This window comes from Siniperca chuatsi, linkage group LG13 (genome assembly GCF_020085105.1).
Source record: "Siniperca chuatsi isolate FFG_IHB_CAS linkage group LG13, ASM2008510v1, whole genome shotgun sequence".
Lineage (NCBI taxonomy): Eukaryota > Metazoa > Chordata > Actinopteri > Centrarchiformes > Sinipercidae > Siniperca > Siniperca chuatsi.
The window spans coordinates 20,180,800-20,203,318 of record NC_058054.1 but is presented as its reverse complement, the minus strand read 5'-3'; the positions used below and the strand labels follow the sequence as shown (position 1 = coordinate 20,203,318).

At 42.6% G+C, this 22,519-nt stretch overlaps 1 protein-coding gene across 1 annotated transcript in view; it reads left to right on the top strand.

The window, feature by feature from the left end:
• Nucleotides 1–640: 640 nt before the first annotated feature.
• The window catches only part of ephb3a (eph receptor B3a), a 30,568-nt gene continuing 8,689 nt past the window's right edge, over nucleotides 641–22,519 (top strand). The window contains exons 1-11 of the mRNA XM_044219851.1: nucleotides 641–1,201; nucleotides 7,080–7,144; nucleotides 9,309–9,981; nucleotides 12,075–12,230; nucleotides 14,806–15,141; nucleotides 15,857–15,981; nucleotides 17,162–17,318; nucleotides 17,530–17,638; nucleotides 17,891–17,943; nucleotides 19,016–19,138; nucleotides 19,847–20,094. Of these exons, the coding sequence (XP_044075786.1) occupies nucleotides 1,138–1,201; nucleotides 7,080–7,144; nucleotides 9,309–9,981; nucleotides 12,075–12,230; nucleotides 14,806–15,141; nucleotides 15,857–15,981; nucleotides 17,162–17,318; nucleotides 17,530–17,638; nucleotides 17,891–17,943; nucleotides 19,016–19,138; nucleotides 19,847–20,094 (2,109 nt within the window). The 5' untranslated portion in view covers nucleotides 641–1,137. The remainder of the gene's footprint in view (nucleotides 1,202–7,079; nucleotides 7,145–9,308; nucleotides 9,982–12,074; nucleotides 12,231–14,805; nucleotides 15,142–15,856; nucleotides 15,982–17,161; nucleotides 17,319–17,529; nucleotides 17,639–17,890; nucleotides 17,944–19,015; nucleotides 19,139–19,846; nucleotides 20,095–22,519) is intronic.

Genomic DNA, 22,519 nt, shown 5'->3' with positions numbered 1-22,519 from the left:
TGCTGTCATTACCAGGTGTGACTCACCTTTGAATTGCACTAATTAATGTTGATATGAGTTGTAAAAAGAAACAAAGTGATTATATAAACTTGATATGGTATTGTGACCACAGACTGTGGGATTTTGTTGTGAAAAGGGCCTTATGGATGGGCAAATAAAATATTTGCTGATCTGAACCATAATAGTCAAAATAAAATTCCCGGTTTATTAGTTTACAGGCCATGACTACATATATGACTAAACTAATGTATGTGCTATTGGAGAATAAGACGACTTAGAATTTCTACATTTCTACACAAGAGGGGAGAGAGTAGATTATAATCAAAATAACCTATTTGTACAGGGGATCTTTTTCTACATTTTACAAAAACACAAATTCTTCATGGGCTTTTCTTTTAAGATAAGATCAACTTTATTGATCCCATGCAGGGAAATTATTGTGTCGCAGCAGCAGCCGATGTACAATAACAAATGCTTTTAAGTGCTTTTAGTTAAAAAACTAGAATACTATATCCAACATTAAGTATACACCAAACAGAATTACAAAATCATAAAATTTTACTACGTTTTCCCCGTACTATTATTTAGAAAATCTTGACCGGAAGCTAGACGCTAATTGTGCCTATAATGACAGTGCCGGAGCCCCAAGCCCCCTCTGTATCTCTGTCCCGGTGTTGCCATTCCGACGCACATCCCTCGCAGAGGAGCAACAGCTACGCGGAGTTGGCCAAAGTGGACTACACAGATTTCTCTGCGGACAGAGACGACTTCATACCCGGGTGTCCATCCTCTGCTCGGGGAGGGCAGCAGCCGAGAAATGCGCCCCTGGACAGAGGTTCGGTGTCGGTAAAGTCAGATAAAGAGAATGAGACTGAGAAAGGGCGCAGTGTAGCGCTCCTGCAGCGTCGCGTTCACAGCACAAGGAATAACGGGACCTGATTGAATGCAAAATAAAGAAGCGCTCGGTTATTTTTGAGGGTTTGGGTAGAATGGGGCGGTGAGAGCCCTCATCACAACTGAAGACATGAGAATTGGGAGAGGGACAAAACGCTCGGCTGCGGTGCTCTGTGTTTGAGTCTCCATCCATCCGAAGGGTCCAGTCTACACACCTTTATTCATGTTGCAAAAGCCTGTTTTATGACAATGGATTACTTGCTGTGGGTGTGCAGCCTCATTGTGCCCGTGGTGCTGGCTGTAGAAGGTATGTCGTTTTATATTTTCATGACTACTTTTGTGTCCCGTGAATGAACAATAGGCTGTTTGGATGCATTTGAATCTGGCAGTAACACCTTATTGTCACCAAGCAAAAATTACCATTAACACAAGGAAGACCATGTAGGCTATAGGAACAAAAGTAACCTACACAGTGTGTGTGTGTGTGTTTTTTTTCTGACAATTTGAATCATATTGGGGTCAGTCCATCCCTGCAGTTTAAATACCAGCAGTCATTTATGCTGTTTCTATAGGTGGAATTACATCTGCAAGCAAGACTCCGTTCATGTTTTGGTTAATTAAAGCTGTTAATATAATGCGGACCCGCTCTGTTAAATAGGCAATTCCGCTGAGTATCAATTTGCTCTCTGATTGTAATCCATGTACACATGTATCAGCACGCCCCGTTCCCTCTATGTGTGGTGTGTTTAGTGTGTGTGTGTGTGTGTGTGATGACATCCCAGTGTTTCCATTGCGGCTGAAGGACTGCCCTGTTGCTATTGTCCCTGTTGTTGTCACACCCACAAGCTGAGTGAGGATGCCCACCTGCCCCACCTTTTCTCCCCAAGGCACCAGGGAGGTTAGATTCACACCACAGAGACAGTACAGAGGGGCGTCCCTCTGTACTGTTTCTCTCTCTGTAAAATAGAAACACACCCCTCACATGATGAATGCCAACGGTTTTAAACCTGCTGTTGGGTTCACCCACCAATAAGTGCTGTGGACGCTTAAAGACAGATCAGAGCGAATCAACCCTGGCCCCTGAAGCGCCACAGGGACACACATGTGAAACGCATTAGATGACAAGTGTGAATTAAAGGTCAATGGCTTAACAAGTATGCTGCAGCCCCTGAAGCTCTCTCCATCACAGAGGGAGTGTTGCTCCAGGGAGAAGCCCACCCTCGCCCCCGCTGCTACCCTCCCAGCGACTTCTCTCTGAGCTGTAGCTACATTTCTCTGCCTTGCCTCCTTCTTTCCCTCCCCGTCCAATCTGCCTCTCCTGGACCGTGGCCAGCCTGATCCCTCATCAATTCTGGTGTCAGCAAGTAAATCAATGCAGCGGCAGCAGCCCTTCAAGTCCCAGTGGGCTCTCACGCCGTGATGATCAGCCCCGTTTTCCACAACCGGACCGCAAACTGTTACTCAAAGCTCAGGGGTTAACTAATGTTTGTCCTCTGAGGATAAACATGAAGGGCAGATCATGGGATGGGTTTAAATAAGGGGGGAAAGGGAGGCCTTTTTTCAGCGAGTTGCATGTCAGTTATTTAGCTGCTTACTTGGTGGATTTCAACACATGGCTTGAATCTGGAATTTGTGTTTTTTTCAGATTGGCAAGTGTTTGCGCATGGCTGATGCAAGCTGGACTGTAACTTGAAGTGTCTGCTTATTTACAAAAGCTACAGTGATGACTTATCTCCAATTCGCACCAACAGACTGCAGTAAAAGCTTCAGCAACTGTGACATTTTTATGTTGTATTACTCTCATTTACAGTCAGCGTTTACTGTACTCTTACTTTAAAAGCTCATAAACTAGATGGATGACCACTCAGAAAGCATTTTATAAAATCATCTACAGGATGTATATGTGTGATAGTAGGAGAAGCATTAAGCATCAAGTTTTCAGCTGATTTTCACATCAATCGAGAGCTTCATTCACATTTTCCTGCTTTCTATACACCAGAATATCAACAAGAATAAGTAGGCTATTTGTTGACCTGTAAAGGCAGATACAAGCAGTTCTGAAGAGAGATTGAATTGGGTCAGCTTGACTTGGTCATAAACTGCTCATCAAGCATCAAACTGAGCATCACTGTGTCTCTATACAGAGAAACATGCACTCAAATACAAATGAACCTTTGCTTAGAATGAGCTCAGAAGTAAAGATTTTGGGCTAGAGCACCCGATTTTTGTACACCTATTTATAGCCACACATTTGATCATCCTCCGATCACTGATGATGATGTTTGGCTGTTAATATTTCATATGTTTGCTTGTTGGCAGCGAGTGTCAGTGTAGTACAAGGCGAGGCCTCCCTTTCATGGTGCACCCGCTCTCACAAAGTGAATAAAACATTAGCATGTGTGAGCTCCCAAAGCGCACTGAGAATTGACAGTAGTGTGGCATTTTGGCTCCGGCAGGCGATCAGAAAAAAAAAACCCAACAGTAAATGCCACGGGTGGTGATGCTCTAAAGTTCCCACTGCAGCATTGTTTTCTTACCCCAGGGGCAGAATGACTTCACCACTGCTGTAGTTTTATGGGAGAGGGGGGAGATTTCTGGATTTGAGTTATAGCAGCGAGTCGATCTCAGAGGTATTGTAAATTTGACAGGAAGGGGGAGAACTGTGGAACAAATGGGATCTTTTTCAATCTTAACCGGTTTCTAGGATTTAGTGAGTTGACGATAACACACTTTGAGAGTTGTTGGCGAACGATAACCTTTTTCATACTGAAATTTGAGTGTTTTAGAGCAATACATGAGCCGGAACTCAGATGTTAAGCTTGAGGATATACTGTGTCATTCCCTCCTGCTGGCTAATAATAGTTTCTATAAAAATACCATGATTCTTTCAAATCTTTGTAGAGAAATGCTGTCTTCTCTTGCTCCGCAGCGAGGTCAAATGTCAGGTTCGGAAAGAGAATAGCACCTCTAGAGCTGCCAGGGATTCAGTATCTTGCTCGAGAGTGCTTCAGCAAGGGGAAATCCTGCTCACACGGGGGCTTGAACCCTGCTTTTTACAAATGTAGGATGGGCAACCTGCTGCTCCTGCATGCGCATTGTGTGAGGTGAAGCCTGTTTAAAGGAGCATCAGCTCAGGCCTGTGGTTAGCTGAGGCTGAGCGATTCTGTCTCTGTTGCCTCTGGGCACCGGGAGAGAAGAGAGAAGGGGTGACGCACCGGATCAGACACCCAAGGGACGGGCTGGATCAGCAGCATGTAGTCCAGGAGTATTCACTCAGCTGTGTGCCACAGAGGGCCGAGTGTAGCCAAGCGGAGACAACAGCCTCTGATTTCACTGATTAGTTCCTCCTCTCTGGCTCTAGTCGTGCTAATCAGTAAAACAACCTTGTTCACAATTGTATATTTGGGCTCGACAACTGAAGTTATTAGCTGCTGTCGCTCATGTCCTTACACACGCAAGTACAGAAGACCAAGAGTGCTATTATAAATGAGTAACAGGACTTGCTTATGTATTTAAAGTCAGTAAATGTACATTCGCTTTGTGCATAAATATTACTTATTAAATATTAAGCAGAGGTGAATGTGATCTCCATTGTCAACAAAGATGGAGGCATCCACTCATTTAGGAATACATTTCTTAAAACACTGTTATCTGCACATAAAATTGGTCTGGTTAAGGCTACAAATCACTTGCTTAGCTAATCCATGATTCCTGTAGCTCACCATTAAAAAATGAGCAAGTGACTGTGAGTTCATGTGATTAGTTAATGCTTAATGGATCATCACTTAATGATTGTTAATTCAAATGTTCTTAATACACTAATTTATATACCACCAAATTAGCTGGAATCCAGTTACATAGAAAAGGGCTTTTTGATCAGCTTGAAAACAGAACTGTATAGAAATATGAAAATTTTTATATCAAACTGATAGTCATGTGCAAGCATCTACATGTTGCTGCCTGACTTGATGATCCATTAACTAATCACATAAACTCATAGTGACTTGATCATTTCTTAATGGTAATATCAGGAATTCATGATACATCCTGTATTAATTCAACCTTTAAATCATCATGAATCATGCTTTAGTTATGGATTACTTAAAGGAAAAGTTCAACATTTTGGGAAATATGCTTATTCGCTTTCTTGTCGAGAGTTACATGACAAGATTGATACCACTCTCATGTCTGTCGACTAAATATAAATCAAGAGTTAGTAGCCGGCTAACTTAGCTAAGCACAAAGACTGGAAACAGCGGAAAAAAGCTAGCCTAGCTCTGTCCAAAGGTAACAAAATCTGCCTGTAGTTTGACAAAACCCCCCTGTAAAATGATGATTTGTTGTTTTTACACTTCGGTTTTTGTAGAGATTAAACAAACAAAATAATGTTAATCAGTGAGCTTTACAGGTGCCGGTAGGCAGATTTTGTTAGCTGACCAGGCTAGCTGTTTCCCCCTGCTTCCAGTCTAGCGCCATCTCCATATTTACCATACAGACATGAGAATGGTATCAATCATCTCATCTAACGTTCGGCAAGAAAGTGAATAAGCGTATCTCTCAAAATGTTCTCGTATGTGTTTTGTACCCGTACTATAAAGTATTACTGATTTTTGTCTCAGCTTCTGACCAACATGATCTGTCAAACTTGACATTATTGTGAAGGGTAACAAAACGCTCTGAGAACATTTCATACGTAGTTTTTCACTGCACATCAAATACCAGTTGACAACTCTTGTCAACTTGTTCCCATTAACACACACAGCGAGGCTAATTTGCATAGAAACAAAGAACTAGGAAGTCTTACTACTTGCTTTTGGTCTTGTCTGTAACTTCAGCGTAAACGTGACCACATGAAGCACTAAAATGAGGAGAGATAACTGTATTTATTTCTAGTATGATCTCTGCCTTTTTGCAGTCTTTGGTTACAATGCAAACACTCATTTTCTTGACTCTCCATGGCACACAGTTGAACACAACAGATAGTAATCTATCCTGTTGGATGTAGAGCTCTCTATTCATTATCTCTCGTCCTCTAAAAAGAAGAAAAGCCATTGTGGTTTCTCTAACGAACACACAGCGCAGACTGTAAACACTGCACATATCTCTAGCTCAGCAGCTACAGATGGACCAGAGATCTATTCACTCAAACTTATAGATATTAATACACAAAAGCCAAGGACACACTGTACTGTAACTACACCGTCTTGTGTCTTTAAAGCAAAACATAAACCAACATTATTATTATTATTATACAACCAACATTATGGTACCAGAACAAAGCTGTGTTTCGGAAAGAGTGCTGCTGTTGTTCTACACAGGACATGCTATTTGTTTGCCCTCTCACGCCCTCCTTTAGCACCGTTATCAACGACTTGTGAGCAAATGGTGCACAGCAGGCGTCGTGTCATTGAGTCTCCATGAAGAAAGTGTAATTGTTTCAGTAATTATGTGCTAACTACAACAGAACAATGGGAGGCAATGCGGCCACAGCTGCATATTGAGAACCAAGAGAGGGGTTGCTTCTTCTGAGGTGTAATGAACTCACTGGACCACCACTCGGGTGACAAGTGATTGACAGCCAGACAACAATGCTCATTGATCCTGCTGTTTATTCTCTGCCTCTCCTCTGAACGTCTGCCCAGCTCTCACCTCCTCGCAAAGTCGTAAACAGCTAGGTGAAGAAAAATGCTCCGATCACCTGTTAACTCACATTTGACAAATCTCAGTTGATAGGCGACACTTAAGGCACCGTCGGGTGTTTTGGGCAAAAGTCTCCCCTTAAATGTGATATATTAAATTTCCCAGTGCTTATATGACCTCTCTGAACCAGTGCTAGTTAATGGAATATTTTCCACTGAAGGCATCTTGGAGGATGCTTTGTTCTTAGTTCCACAAATGATTAGTGAAAGAAGTGCATTTGTGAGTGCCAAATACAAAGAGAGAGAAAGCCTTAATTAGGCGGCATCACAGATATGCCATGATTGTCAGTGCTTTGAAAAACTGAGTGCATGTGGGTGCAGGTAATGAAAGAGAGGGAGAGGAAGTTGTACCTGCATCCTTTGTCAAGCAGAGGGAACTTGTGTGTGTGTTCCTTAATGCTGTGCAACAATTTGGTTTTTCATTCGCACAGCATTTAATTCAGGTTTGTTAACCCTCCTCCTACTCTATTTTTTTTTTTTTTTCAGAAACCCTTATGGACAGTCGGTGGGCAACCACAGAGCTGGCTTGGACCACGTTCCCAGAGAGTGGGGTGAGTTAGTGTGTGTGCATGTGTTTAGTTTGTTTTGTGTTCCTTTATTTATTTTTTTAACAACATTTGTTCCATTTGCTTGTTAATAGAGCCCAGTCTGCCTTGAAAAGCACACCTCCTACTGTTTTATATCTTTGTTTTTGCAGTGTATGTTTGCTTTCTTGGATACTAAAAAGCAAATGAGAAACACACTGTGTGACATTGTGTAGAAGACATCAAGGATTTTCAGTATTTAGAAAATGTTAAAAGCTTGAACAAATATAGTCCTTTAAAAAAACAAATGAGCAAGCACGCAGATACACAAAGCAAATCGCCACAGTGTGTAAGGCCTATTAGGTAGGTTCTACCTTGCATGTCTCCCCAGGATAGAGAGCCTGATAATTGAAAGCATGTGTCTGTGACTTTTATAATATGGGCCCAAGAGCGCATTTCAGACAGAAATTAAGGTTTTCAGTTGATACCCCCTATAGGAATTGTGAAAAATAAAACAACATGAATTTGACCCCAGGGCTAACAGCCTGACAGACCTCCCCCACTCCCGGCCAGTGTAATTTGTCTTCGCTACGTGAGCGCAAAGTCAGTCAATGGAAATGGTGAGTTTCCATGGAAACGATCTTCGGCAGCCCTCCTCCTTCCTTTCCCTACAAGGGCCTGCTCTGAATGTCCTAGCATCCATGAAGTCATATGTCACGACTGGCGACGCAGCCCCTCTCCTCACGCCTGACAAGCCCATACGTTCCGGGGCCGGCAATTATCATATTTGTCAGGTAGTGCATCAACGTGTTGCTGGTGATTTACGACATCTAATGCTGACTCTTGGGCTCATCGTTTGGGAATAAATTGCACAGGAGCTCAGAGACGTGAGATGAGTTATGCATTATTTTCTTCCAGTTGAAATAATCAATTTCTGGGAAGCTCATTTGTTATGGAAACGAAGCATTCTGTTCAGGGGGGAATTAGGGGAAAAATCAAACAAGATTGACTCCTCACAAGGTTATTTCCTAATGGACTAAATTTATTGACCAACGCAGCCTTTTATCGTAGCCTGTAATGTTAGTTACCATATAAAGGTCCAGTGTTAACAACATATAAAGCTATACATTGACATGGTTCTGATTTTTTTTTTACATTGACACAGACAGAAGTCATGTCTTGTTAGTGCTTAAATGATTCTTTTCAAAGCTACATGATGTAAAAAGACATCAGTCCACCTGGTATATTAACCACAACAGATGCAAATATCTGCTCTCGGGCTATATGTGTAGGCATGGGAAAATATATATGCAATATATTCTGCATAACCTGAAGTGCTCAGGAGTGCTGCCACAGTGCAATCACACTGACAGCGTTGCATTTAGATGGCCATTTTAATAAATAACTCACCGCATTATAGATATACAATGTACAGTTTTATGCTCTCATCTCTCTTAACACAGATAACAAATTTATATGTTATAGAAACCAAATCTCCTCTTGAGGCTATTTCGATTGCACTGCAGCAATTATAGATATGAGCACTGCTTCCTATAAGTGCAGTTTGTGTAATAGCCACTGTAAGTAGACTTTGATAAAGGCCTAACCAACACATTTGTGATGGTCTTAGCTGCAAAACATCCCTCTTTTTCCAAACCTCCAACCCGTGATCAGCATCAGAACTGCTAGTCAAATAAGCATAATGCGTGAAATGTGTTTTAATGGGAAAATGTTTTCTATTAATAGTCCAAAGTGATTGGAATTTTCTGAATGATTCATGCAATTAGAAGCATTTTAGCAAATTATTCCTCACAGACCACATGTACACAACACACTGTGGGAATGTGCAGCATTTATATATTCTGTTTGTATCAGATGTCACTTCGCTGTTTTGAATGCCCTCCATGCTTGAATGGTTTGCATTAGGATGCACCGCATTTAACATTGCTCAATATTAATTTACAACATATTGGATAAGTGTGGTTCTGTTGTAGCTCAGCTGTTGCTGAATGAGCGATAGAACTGTTGCCACATTAAGAGAAAGCATTAGATAATCAATTCAATTTAGCCTCATTTTATTTTTAAACCTATTCCACTCTTCTCCGCTTTGTCGTCCATAGTGCTCACAGTATTTCGTATTTCCAGCTGTCATCTCTTCCTTTGTCACGGTGTCTCTCTGTTGTTTCTACAGTGGGAGGAGGTTAGCGGCTACGACGACTCCATGAGCCCAATCAGAACCTACCAGGTGTGTAATGTTCGACAGCCCAACCAGAACAACTGGCTCAGGACGGACTTTATCCCCCGCAAGGGCGTGCTGCGTGTCTACGTGGAGCTCAAGTTCTCTGTCCGTGACTGTGCCAGCATCCCCAACATCCCCGGCTCCTGCAAAGAGACCTTTAATCTGTTTTACTATGAGTCAGAGGGGGACACAGCGACAGACACCAGCCCTCTGTGGAGGGAGAACCCATATGTGAAGGTGGATACTATCGCCCCAGATGAGAGTTTCTCTCTGCTGGAGGCGGGCAGGATCAACACCAAAGTGCGCAGCTTTGGCCCCCTCTCCAAGGCAGGCTTCTACCTGGCGTTCCAGGACCTGGGCGCCTGCATGTCCCTCATCTCAGTCAGGGTTTTCTTCAAGAAGTGCTCCACCACCATCGCCAATTTCGCTGTGTTCCCAGAGACTGCTACAGGGGCAGAAGCCACCTCCTTAGTGATCGCACCGGGGGCCTGTGTGACCAACGCTATGGAGGTGTCTGTCCCTCTGAAGCTGTACTGCAACGGGGACGGCGAGTGGATGGTTCCTGTGGGCTCGTGCACCTGCGTCGCTGGCTTTGAACCTTCTGCAGACGGCACTCAGTGCCAAGGTATGTGTACTTAACAACATTTGGACTTTTATTTAACCAAACTTCCTTTATATGCTCAGTGCAAGTCACCTCAGTCTGTGCCCTCTTCGCTGCATTTATTGTGTGGCTCCTGAAAGGGGGTGAAGGAGGGTGGAGGAGAGTATGAATTAATGAGGTGTTGCAGAGAGGAGCAGCATACAAATATTGTGAGAGCAGGACGGGAGGGAGAGAAAGATAGCGGGAAGGCACAAAATAGAGAGAGGAAAAGGCAGATAATAGAAGGGAAAGGCGTCCAAAGTCCAGAGAAGAGAGATATTAACGGAGAACGAGAGATAGTGTGAGTTAAAAGGTGTGAATTGCCAAAGATGGGATGGGAACAGCAGCCAAAAGGAGAAGAATGAAATGGGAGGGGGGCTGCAGGAAGTCAAAGACAGACAAGCAAAGCCTCTTCTCACCTGGGCGTGAGAAATAGTGTCTAACATGCGCTGGGGAGCTCATTCGTTGCCATTTGGCGGCTCAAGGTTAAAAGCTTGCCGCCAATGCCTGATAAAAAGCTCTCCAGGGCTTCAGCAAGCGGTTGCGATGAGGAAGTGTAATTTCCTCCGCTGCCTCCCGTTAGTTAATCTACAGCCGGCCACACTCATTAACACCATTCCAGACCAACGTGAGCCAACACTGCCACGCTAACATTAATCACTCAGACATTTCATTTCTTACCTCGGTCTCGCCGCTCGCTCGCAGCCAAACGCTGCATGAGATGGAGAGAAGGTGAAGAAGAGGAGGAGAGAAGAGGAGAGGAGAGACAACAGAGGGGGGAAAGGGAAACATTAGTGTATCAAAAACAGGAGAATCATGGTGCCTTCCAAAGAGGTTTATGGATTGAAGCAAGACGCTGGGGTGATTCAGCATCCTCTCGAAAAGAAGCGAGGAAAACAAACAAATAAAAGAAAATGATGATGCACTGTGTAATAGAAGAAAAATAAATCAGATCAGAGAGTGTGGAGCCTAAAGGTCTCGGTGAATTATGAGAGACAGAAAAAAAAAGGAACATTTTCATCTTATCTTCTTTGGCTTTTTATTGCACGGTTTTAGTGCCACAATGCAGGGCCATTAGCTGCGCTGATTTTCCTAAAAGTGCCATTGTTGGAAATTAGGGAGGAACTTGAGTTCAAACTGAAAGACCACTTAGCCTAACTAGTTAATCACACGCTCTCTCTCACTGGCTGGGGTTTATGAGCCCTCACGCTGACAGGACAGATGTTTGCCAGAGACCCCACTTTTACACCGCCAGTTAGGAATGTGGCAAACAGTAAAACGTGGGGCTCTGGAGGCTGATATATCCAGACCTTTTGCTACTAATCCCCTTTATCTGAATCCTTCTTTAGTCTGGGCTTATGCTGGTTTATCCTTAAGACTCAATATCAGCCAACCTTCAGCGTGACACTTTGGAATTCAAATTAATCGCTTGGACACATCGTCTAAGATTACCATAGTTTTTATATTTTCCTAATAACTCTCCTCAGCTAATTTACGTCTAGTCTGATGTCCCTTCATTTGAATTGATTTATTGGCTTATTATGGAGCTGTTCTGCATGCATGTGGAGAACTTGTTTGTATTCAGTGAGGTGGTTTAGAGAGCGGAGGACCGAACAGACACACATTCATGCCTAAACCCATCAATCACTTGTTACTTTTGGGTGTATCCCTTTTCTCAGAAGCATTCTCCATCCCTGTTTGTCTGACAACAGCAATCTCCTGTCAGTAATCTACATTCATCTTTATCCTTTTTCTTCCTCCTCTTCAACATGAAACTTAGCTGTCATCCCGACTCTCTTTTTGGGGAGATTAATGTCACCTGGTAGAGAGAGTGAAAATGAAAGAGCAGATGCAAATATATAGATAAGGCCCAATGCTTAAGTGTTCACCATTTCTCACGTATGCATCAGCATTTTCTCCATAAATATTGAGCTTCGCAGGTACTTCACAGGTACAATTTTTGTTCTGTGACAGATGTGACAGCCGCTTGTCTTTTAGATAAGTGACAGCACAGCCTGTTTTTGTTTTTTGTTTTTTTGTTCTTATTGTCCCTTTTATTTTCTCTCTCGCTCATCCAGCTTGCATCCGTGGGACCTTCAAATCCAAATTTGGGGAGGGATCCTGTTCTCCCTGCCCGTCCAACAGTCGCACCAGTGCACGTGGAGCCAATATTTGTCCCTGCCAGAATGGTTTCTACCGCGCTGACAGTGACCCCCCTGACTCTGACTGCACCAGTAAGTCATCCTCCACTGCACAGACTAAAAAAATCCTTAGATTCTCTTATGCTGAGTCTCTTGAAAAGTCAGAGGAGTAGAAGTAACATATGGTAAATTATCAGTGCCAGGTTGTCCAAGTCCAACTGAAATAAAACATATACTTGGTGTTTTTTTGACTTGTGTACTTATTTGGTTGAAATTGTAATTACCAAAAAGAAGAAATTTAAGGCAGCTATAATCGATATTTTTATAATAACAAAATCAAATGAGAATGTGAAAACAATGTGACAGTGTGAAAGGGGTTGCTTGTAGTGATGAACCTGAATCTGTAGCTCCCATTATAGTGCTTATAGCTTATATTGAGTTATAGTGAGCTTCAGCTCATTGCTTAGCTCTCCGGCTGCAACTTTACTGTTTTGGTTCACTCTCACTGCTCTCACAGTGTCACTTTCAGGCCACAGCAGGCAGCTGTTTTCAGCATTAAAGCTCTTTAAATCCACAGTACACAACCTGCTCAGCACCAAACAGCAGACAGACACAGTTTGCGACTAGCTGCTGAACATAGTGGAGCATTTAGCAGCCATATTTTTCCCTCAGGAGCTGGTAGAGACCAAAAACAGAGCTAAAAGAGAGTGATATATATCCGCCAGGTCACCTGAAACACGATTCCAAATGAATTATAAAACCCAATGACTCTTCATTTACTATCATAAATGATAAAGAAAAGCAGTAAATCCTTATAATCAAGTAGCTGGAACCAGCAAATGTTTGACATTTTTGCTTGCAAAATAACTGAAACGATGAATCGATTATCAAAATAGTTGGCAACTAATTTTCTTTTAATCGACTAATCGATTAATCGACTAATCATTGCAGCTCTAGTTAAGTTTGTTAAGTGGAAGCTAATTAGCCTAGCTTCCACTTAACAACATGATGGGTCCGCCCTAATGTTGTTAAGGGACAGACGTCTTAAATCACGTTAACCAGCGCTATGTGGGCTTGTTGAAAAAGGGGGAAAACCTTCTTGTATCAATGTTTGTGGGCTGTACTCTAGTTGGTAGCACACCACAGAAGTTGACAGTGCGTCTCCTAGCAATGCAGGCTGTCAAATGTCAGTCAAACACAGCAATGGAAACACCCACCCAGAGTCCTGAAGCTTAAAAGCTGTTTCCATAAACAGTTTTATCCTCTTTTAAAAAATACATGTCAATATTTCTAACTAGTCTGGTCTGGTGCTGACATGCTTGTTCTGCATGGACGGGCCTCTGAGAGAATTCCCAGCAGTCGTGCTGATGGAGAGCGACATGTGCTGCCTTGACCGTGTAAAATCACCCCCCAGGGGCCTTTCACCGCGTTAAATGACACACACGGCCCACAACTGTCTTCCCCAGATCCTTGTCACAGGAACACTGTGGACATTGACCAGCGCACACGGACAGGCGGGCAGGGACACAAGCACCACCTCCAACTAAACACGCAAACACACACAAACACACACACACACACACACACACACACACACACACACACACAGGCCTGACAGTTCTGTCCCTGCGGTCTGTCAGAGCTTGTGCCAGGCAGCCTGTGCTTTGTGTTGGAAGCGGTGTGTTGCACAAGAGAGGCTCAGCCAGTCAATGGCCGGCAGCTTGGGCTCAGCGTGTGTTTTAGACGGGTGTCCAATTAGAAGAGCCTCCACTCTGAACTGTGTCTGCCTAATTAGAAAGGACAGGGCGAGTGAAACGCCGCTCAGGGCAAGCTGAACTCAGAGGACAGGCAGTTTTGGCCGACGAGAGCTGATGGCCTGAGAGCCTTCCCTTCTCTTCACTCTCTCTCTCTGCTTTGAGACAGTTTAGACTTTCTGCCGCTGGAAGCTTAGGAGAGCCCTTCTCTTCTTTCAGTGCAATGGGACGAAAAGCATGTGCACTGAACCAATCTTTGTTGCCTTCCTCTGTGGTTATCATACTTTATCCAGGTTTCAAACACTCTTCACTCAAAACGGAGCACGGCTTATTGAAACATGGCGGCCTTGGGTTATACCGATACAAGAACATGAATTTCTATCAAGAGTGGATTAGCCAAGTTCCACGAGCGCCAAGAGGGTTTAAGCATAGGAGTAGACGTGGTTTACAGTGTAGAGCTGTACAGGATTGTGCTTTTCATAAAGGAACATTACTTAATGATGAACAGTGGTGTTCTGCTTGTGCGTGACAAGTTGTATTTATCCTCCTGTTTCTGTCGTTTTATTTATTTTCACCAGGAAGGATTTTTCCCCTGTTGATATGTTTTTACATGCATCCGTGCCCTTTGCTCCATCCTAAGGATTTGTTTGGATGCATGCAAAGCAATTTAACATATTTATTTGTGCAAAAGGATTTTATAAAAAGAATAGGGTTGCACTCTTTGCCTATTTCCGTACATGAAATACTTCCTATTGTTGCCTTATTACAGAGATATTAAAACATTTCTTCTTTCACCACTGAGGGAGGATAATGTAAGCACTGCATAGGGAACATGACTAAAGCCTCAGTTGTGTGTTTTTTCTATTCTGCCTGCCCACCTTCTTAAACACCTACGTGTGTGTGTTTATATGCAGCGATCCCCTCAGCGCCTCGCAACGTTATATCCAGCGTGAACGAGACCTCGCTGTCCCTGGAGTGGGAGGAGCCCGAGGACACAGGCGGGAGGAGCGACCTCGTCTATAACGTGGTGTGTAAGAAATGCCTGCGGGACCGGAGCCCCTGCACGCGCTGCGACGACAACGTGGACATCGCTCCTCGCAGGCTGGGGCTGAGGCAGAGGAAGGTGGTGGTGAGGAATCTGCAGGCTCACACCCGCTACAGCTTTGAGGTGCAGGCTGTCAACGGGGTTTCTGGGAAAAACCCCGCCTCACCCAGCTACTCCACAGTCAACATCACCACCAACCAAGCCGGTTAGTAGAAGAAGATCTGTCAGTGACATTGGATGTGTCCACAAACCAAGTTAATTCATAGAGCAGCTCAGATCAATACCACTTAACATCCCGATGAAACAGAGTGGTTAGCTGATCCTACATTCAGTCAATGTCAACGAGTGTCTTAATGAGTTCGTAAGTGTCTAGAGCAGTATTAACACCAACAAGTAAACATTGTTGAACAAGCTCAGTGAGAGCGACAGATGGAAAACCCTCAGCTGGAGACCTGCTTTTCTGAGGGAGGCACATAAAAGGCAGATGAAATGTTATGTGTACTTTATATCTCCACTCTCAGCATTCAGCACACTGTCAACCAGGCGTCTTACGTTACATCACTGACAATGTCACCCTTCAACTCCACTTAATATTTGCAGCGTCATCATCAACCAAACTGCTCAGCACCTTTCACAGACTGTAATTACTCTCCCAGTTAACCTGCACTTAATCCACCTTACTGCAGTTTATGGACCCAAGACAATGACTGTCGATTGAGTCACTTTCAGGCCTCACAAATCAATAAACTGCAGAACAGTGAAGGTGAAATATGTACCGTTTTTCTTAAACCGTTCAGGATGAAGTATTTTGAATAATAATTATCTTACTGTGATGGTTTGTGACTTTCAAAGAGATGAAGTAGCTTTCCACTATCCTAACGTGGAATGTAAACCGTGTCCTCTCTGATGTCCATCCGCAGCACCTTCAGCAGTGCCCACCGTCCATCTGATGCGCTCCACCTCAGACACGCTCAGCCTGTCGTGGCTGCCCCCTGAGAAACCCAACGGGGTCATCCTCGACTACGAGATTAAATACCATGAGAGGGTAAGATCCTTTTAGCCGTTGCCTTAATGTAGGTCACAGTGCACGCCTTATTGACTCTGAAAATCTACTTTTCCAGCCCTGTACAGAGAGAAGTATTTTTATGGATGCTGAAAAATTGAATATTGAAATGTGATGTGTGTGGGGGTGGGATTGTTGGAGTCTAGAAATGTTTATTGTTGGAGAGCATGGGTTAGACTCAGCAACCGGTGATGTAAATGCTGCGTCATTGGTATTGATCAAATTCGCTAGTAAAGCCCAGCAGATATAATATGGCCATTTTATAACCTTTGATGGTAAAAACCTAGACCATTAGACCCTTACTGGGTGTTCAACCTGAAAACAACACACTGCATTAAAAGAATGCAAGGGTCTGCATTGGTTCCAGTAAGGCCAGGTTTAGTAATAGCTGCATTTGTTTGAAGGTTTAACGACACAAAAACACCACAGAGTGTTTTTAATACTATTAGGACTATGGAAGGTTATCACAGCAACATCATGTTAACATCAACGTCATCTCACCTCCATCTCGACAATTATGAGGCAAATGGTAGCTTTACCCCGTACACAAAGTAATTTACCAGTAAGGTGCATTTACATGTATTTGATTAGCCAGTTCACTGCTTTGCTGGATGACTTGACATTGGATTGCGGCAAAAGTTGAGCCTGGTTCTACTTTTTGGCTGGAAAATTCAGGTTCAGATGTTCAATACATGTACGGATCTTCAACACAAAACTCCCAAGTTGATAATAATATAATAAAGTGTTTGTTCAGCGAAAAAAAAACCTCTGTTTTCATTCCTTTAAGGGTCATTGTAACTGATAGTAATAATAATAATAATAGTTGTGTAGTCCCGTATACCATGAAACCATGGTATTTTCTGAGATGGTTATCGTACCATTAAAATCTCATACCATTTCAACTCCATACTAGACTAAGGAACGCTGTCGCAGCAAAACCTTTAAGTCTATTGAAATGAGCAATGGAGCATTTTATTGCTCATGATATCAATTTTTAATTTGTAAGGTGAACATTACGTTATCTCTTCTTTCAAAAGCTACATAGTATTGCTTTATAATGCTAACTGAGAACCAAAAGATTGATTCCTCACCTACGAGCCATCTGAAAATCATCAGGAAACACTTGACACTGCCGCTTTAATGATCTTTTGTTTAACTTCAGGGCCAGGCGATGTCCCACACCGTAACGTCCCAGCACAGCTCAGCCAAGGTGGAGGGGCTGAGGGCCTCCACGCCTTACGTGGTGCAAGTCAGAGCTCGCACTGTTGCTGGATACGGACGCTACAGCAACCCCATGGACTTCAGCACCAGCCTTCACAGTATGGACAATCTCCCTCCTGCATTACATTACATGTCTGTTCTCGATGATGTGCTGCTACAGTTTTCTTAATGAGGATTCAAGTGCAGTAGTTTTTATGGCTGCCTTAATTGGTAGCCATTACACTTGCAGTACAGGCCACCCTTTAATCTCTTAAGTAGTCTTTCTGCTGTTATTTACTCATTTGTGTCTGCGTGTGTTGCGTGGTCCAGGTGACCCTCAGAAGTCGGTGCAGGACCAGCTGCCTCTCATCATCGGCTCGGCCTCCGCGGGTCTGGTGGTCATTGTTGCCTTGGTGGTTATCGCTGTTGTCTGCCTTAAGTAAGTGTCTGATTTTTATTACTGACAGCCTGAAGTACATGTTTCATTTTGTTAGTCTCGGAACAAAGAGGCTCATTAAATTTTAATGTGCTTTCAAAGGGCGTATACTTACTCTATAGCATCAAAAAGGAGCTCTGGAAGAGAAAAAACAGAGCTGCTCTTTGAGTTTCTTCATTGGCAGATATTAGTTTGATTTGCTGTACCTGGACAGGGTCAAGAATGATTATTTGATTATTTGCTGCTTGTTTACAGGAAGCAGCGCAGCGGCTCAGAGCTGGAGTACACTGAGAAACTGCAGCAATACAGTAAGTTTCAGTGTTCAGCTTGGGAACTCCTTTGGTCATGCCAGTACAGTTAACCAACTGATTCAATCAATTATCCAGTCACCTGACTGAGGCACGAAACCATTTGCCTATTTGCTCAGAGGAAGTCCTGACCATGTTGCCTGCCTGATGTTTGGCACTATACCCCTGTTTATATGTGAACTTCATAAGATATGTTGTTTTAGTGTATATTTATGGTGCATTTTTATCATCTGGCTCACGTACAGTCCATTTTTTTTTCTGTTTATCAATGGGCAATGCTGTAGAAAACAAAGACAAATTTACTGTAGACCTGGGCAATGAATCACAATAAATTTTACACCGATTTAATGTGGAATCATCATCATGATGTGATCAATTCATTTTATTGTTTTTCAAAATTCTGTTGCAATCAAAAAAATAATTTGACATTTTGGGAAATATGCTTATTTGCTTTCTTGCCGTGAGAAGATCGATACCACTCTTGTTTCTGTCCATTAAATATGAAGCAAAAGCCACGAGGCGGTTAGCTTAGCTTAGCATAAATACTAGAAACAGCTAGCCCGGCTCTGCCCAAATTTAAAAAAACCAGCACCTCTAATGCTCACAAATTAACACGTTATATCTCCTTTGTTTAATTGATAAAAAATACGAAGTGGCCAGGTGCAGTAACATCTTGAAGTCTTGTCAGCACTGTGAGGTTGCCAGCCAACTAGCAGAGTTTCCAAGAAGTAATGGCACCCAGACATGAAATAGTCCAGCTCATAACAGACCATAAAAACACAAATTGTTGGTTTTACACTTCACTTTGGGCTAGCTGTTTCCTCCTGCTTCCAGGCTTTATGCTAAGCTAAGCTAATCATCTCCTGGCTGTAGCTTCATATTCATCATAATAACACGAGATTGATATCAAACTCTAACTCCCAAAACATAAATTTAATGATAACAATTAAATTGACCATTAATCAGTTTGATTATTTTATATGTATGTTTGTACATTTGCCATATTGTGATACACATCTATATATATATCGATAGGTATGACTAGATGCTGACTTCTCTCTCTTCCTCTCAGTTTCTCCGGGGGTCAAAGTGTACATCGACCCTTTCACCTACGAGGACCCGAACGACGCCGTCCACGAGTTTGCCAAAGAGATAGACATCTCCTGCGTGAAAATAGAAGAAGTCATCGGTGCAGGTAAACTACGCCGTTGTTTTTGTCCGCGAGGACGGAGAATAATTCAGGTCTATTAATCATTTATTTGAACAGGAGTGTGCCATCAGGCCCTGAGGTCTGTTCTGTAAGAGAGTCCTCTCTGGGAGAAAAGGGTTAGGCTTCAGAGTGTACATGAGAGCTGTGGGTGGGAAGGATTGAAGTGAAAATCTTCTCTGTAGCTCTTCCCCCTCTAGTCCGTTTTTTTTTCTTCTCTCCAGCGGCATGTTGTGTCCTAACTTCACCTCAAATGACGGTCTGCTCCTGCTCGTTCAACCTTTCTCCCTCCCTGTCTTTTCTTTCCTTCTTTCTCTTTCTGTCTCCCTTGTAAACACTCGTACTCAGAAACCAAATGCAAAACCCCCAAGTTCCTCGCCCGTCCTCTGTCTCCCTTCACCGCTGCCAGGTTGCACACTCGATCGAGACCGGTCACTCCCTCTCTCCCCAACATCTTTGACCTCTGACCTCCCGTCCTTTCCTCTTCTCTTTTCTAATCCTCTCCCGCAGTTGAAGCCGACTCCCCGACTCTTTCAAATCAGCTCCCTCACTCCCGAATCCGATCAGTAACTTTCCCTCTCCCTGCACATTCCCCAACTTCTTCTTTCCCTCCACCTCCCCTCTTCTTTCCTCTGCTCACTCAACCCCTCTCCCCCATCACCCTCACCCCCTCCTCCCCTTGTTCTCTCAATCCAGGTGAATTCGGCGAGGTGTGCCGCGGACGTCTCAAGCAGCCCGGTCGCAGGGAGATGGTTGTGGCGATTAAGACGCTGAAAGCCGGCTACACCGAGCGCCAGAGGCGGGACTTCCTCGCCGAGGCCTCGATCATGGGCCAGTTTGACCACCCCAACGTGATCCGGCTGGAGGGCGTCCTGACACGGAGCTGCCCCGTCCTCATCATCACCGAATTCATGGAGAACGGAGCGCTCGATTCCTTCCTCAGGGTAAGCTTGGCGGGAGGTGCGTGCCGCTACACCTCTGACAGGGAAGATTACTTTCTGTTTATATCAAAGCTGAGACGACACCTCTGGGTTATCGGAATGTTTTACTCTCTGTAAAACACCCCGAGGCGCTCACTTGCTGAGTGATAGAGATTAAATGTGCAATATAACGCCTGGAGACAGGCATAGTGTCTCTGCTTGACGTGACTGACTGATGCTGACAGGCTTTCCGATTCTCAAACTCCTGGTGGAAAACTGTCACACAATCTTTGGATAGGTTTGCTTCAGTGTATTAGAGAGTCTTTGTGTGGCTACAGAATACATTACTGATCAGAGTTTTCGGTTCAGACCACCACCACCTACACAAAACGCTGAACAAAGGCAGGATGAGAAATGAGGTGTCACACAGTACATTTCCAGCTGCGTGGGGGCTATTACATGTCATTTACATTCAATAAAATGTGTTTTCTTGCATGGCTGCACTGTGAAGAAGTCTACCTACTGTAACTGTTAGGCTGGATGAGGCTACTTAATGCTTCTGGTGAATCAATGCCATGCTGCTGGTCTTAAAAGCAGCTATCTCTAAGAAATGTACAGCTGATGTTTTGCTTAGATGATGAGAAATGTTGGGCAGCGCTATCAGTGATATTGATGCGCCTTGACATTGACCAGCTTGTTTTGATGTCTCTTCACTTTTGTGGGGTTGATGCAATATAACTGCAACAGCTCGGGTTCAGTTATTGGGGACCTTTGTTGCATATCGTACCTATCTCTATCTTGCCATGTTTCCCATGGACATAAAAAGGCATCATCTCCCCCCTACTATTATATTAGTATACTAGTGCCTATACGTACATTTTTTAAAGTTGTCAAAACATAAGCAGCCGTACAAGAATGTTGCCCAAATAAAATACCAAAATTGACACAATTACTATTTTTTGTCAATACCTGGTGCTACAGACACATTTCATCTGGTCGAGCAACAGAAAATTAATTGACAACCATTTTTTTAGGTAATCTATGAAGCAAAATTGCAAATGTGCTGGTTTTAGCTTCTCAAATGAATTTTCTGCTTTTGTCTGTTTTTCGTCTTTCTAAATTGAATATATTTGGGTTTTGGATGGTTTGCTTGGAAAAAACAAGCAATTGGAAGTTGTTCTCTCGGGCTCAGAGAAATTGTAATGAGCATTTTTACATTTCACTTTCTGTCACTTTATAGACCAACAATTTATCGATTGACTGCGCAGGGGAAAAAATACAACAACAAAAAAAATGAACAGATTTGTCAGGAATGAAATTAATGGTTAGATGCAGCTGAGAGTCCAGCCTGAGCTTCTTCCCAGAGCTGAAATAATTAATCAATGAATTGATTGACAGAAAATCTATACATTTTCCTAATCAATTAATTGTTTAAGTCATTTATCACACCTTTGTTTTCAAAATAATGTAGGTGCAGAATATACAACTGAAGCCTGAAAATGTTCTTTATTTCTTGTTTCTCAAAAAGTGAGGATGTGCAGCTTTTCTCAGTTTTCACCATAAATTGAATATCTTTGGACTGATGGTCGGACTGAACAAGTTAAAAACAGATGTTTCTTTGGGCGCTTTTCACTATTTTCTGAAATTTTTTAGACTCGATGATTAATCGTAAAAAATAATCGTGAGATTATTTGATAATGAAAATAATTGTTAGTTGCAGCCCTACTTTTCTTAATATATCTTGTTGTGGGGGCGTTTTTTGGTAACACTTTCTATGACGCCCATGTCTACAATGCATTATAAACATACTTATAATACATTATACTCTGCTTATAGCACCGCATAATTATAGTTATTAGCACTCATAAATATTCAAAATGCTTTATAACAATAATCATAACACATTATAAAGCATTTTATATTGACTTATAATGTCAAGTATCATAATACTTCACAATTGCTGGTCTCTCGCTGACATTTTTTTGCAAGGATCATAGTGTATTATAATTCTCATAGTTGTATACATTATAATCATTTTATAATGCATTATGATCAATATATGTATAACTTATAACTAATATTTATAACTTCTTAAATGTTAAATGTTGTCTTAATAAGCAGCCTTACAAGAACTTTGCAAAAATGAGAGTTAAGTTAGTGAATATTAGATTAAAGAGGTAAATGATCTTGACAAGGCATTCAGTGCTGAATATTGGTACTTAACTGCCATTAATACTCTTTTTAATGCTCAAAAAAGCATTTAGAATGGATACCAAGCCCAATCATTTCATCAATTAAAATTAAATTAATTGACAACATCAAGCAGAATCGCTTTTGCTGCTACCAGCTTCCGATAAGTGTGAATTTGCTGCTTTTCTCAGTTTTTTATCACTGCAAACTGAATGTCTTTGGATTTTGTATTGTTGCTCAGACAAAGCAAGCAAGTAGA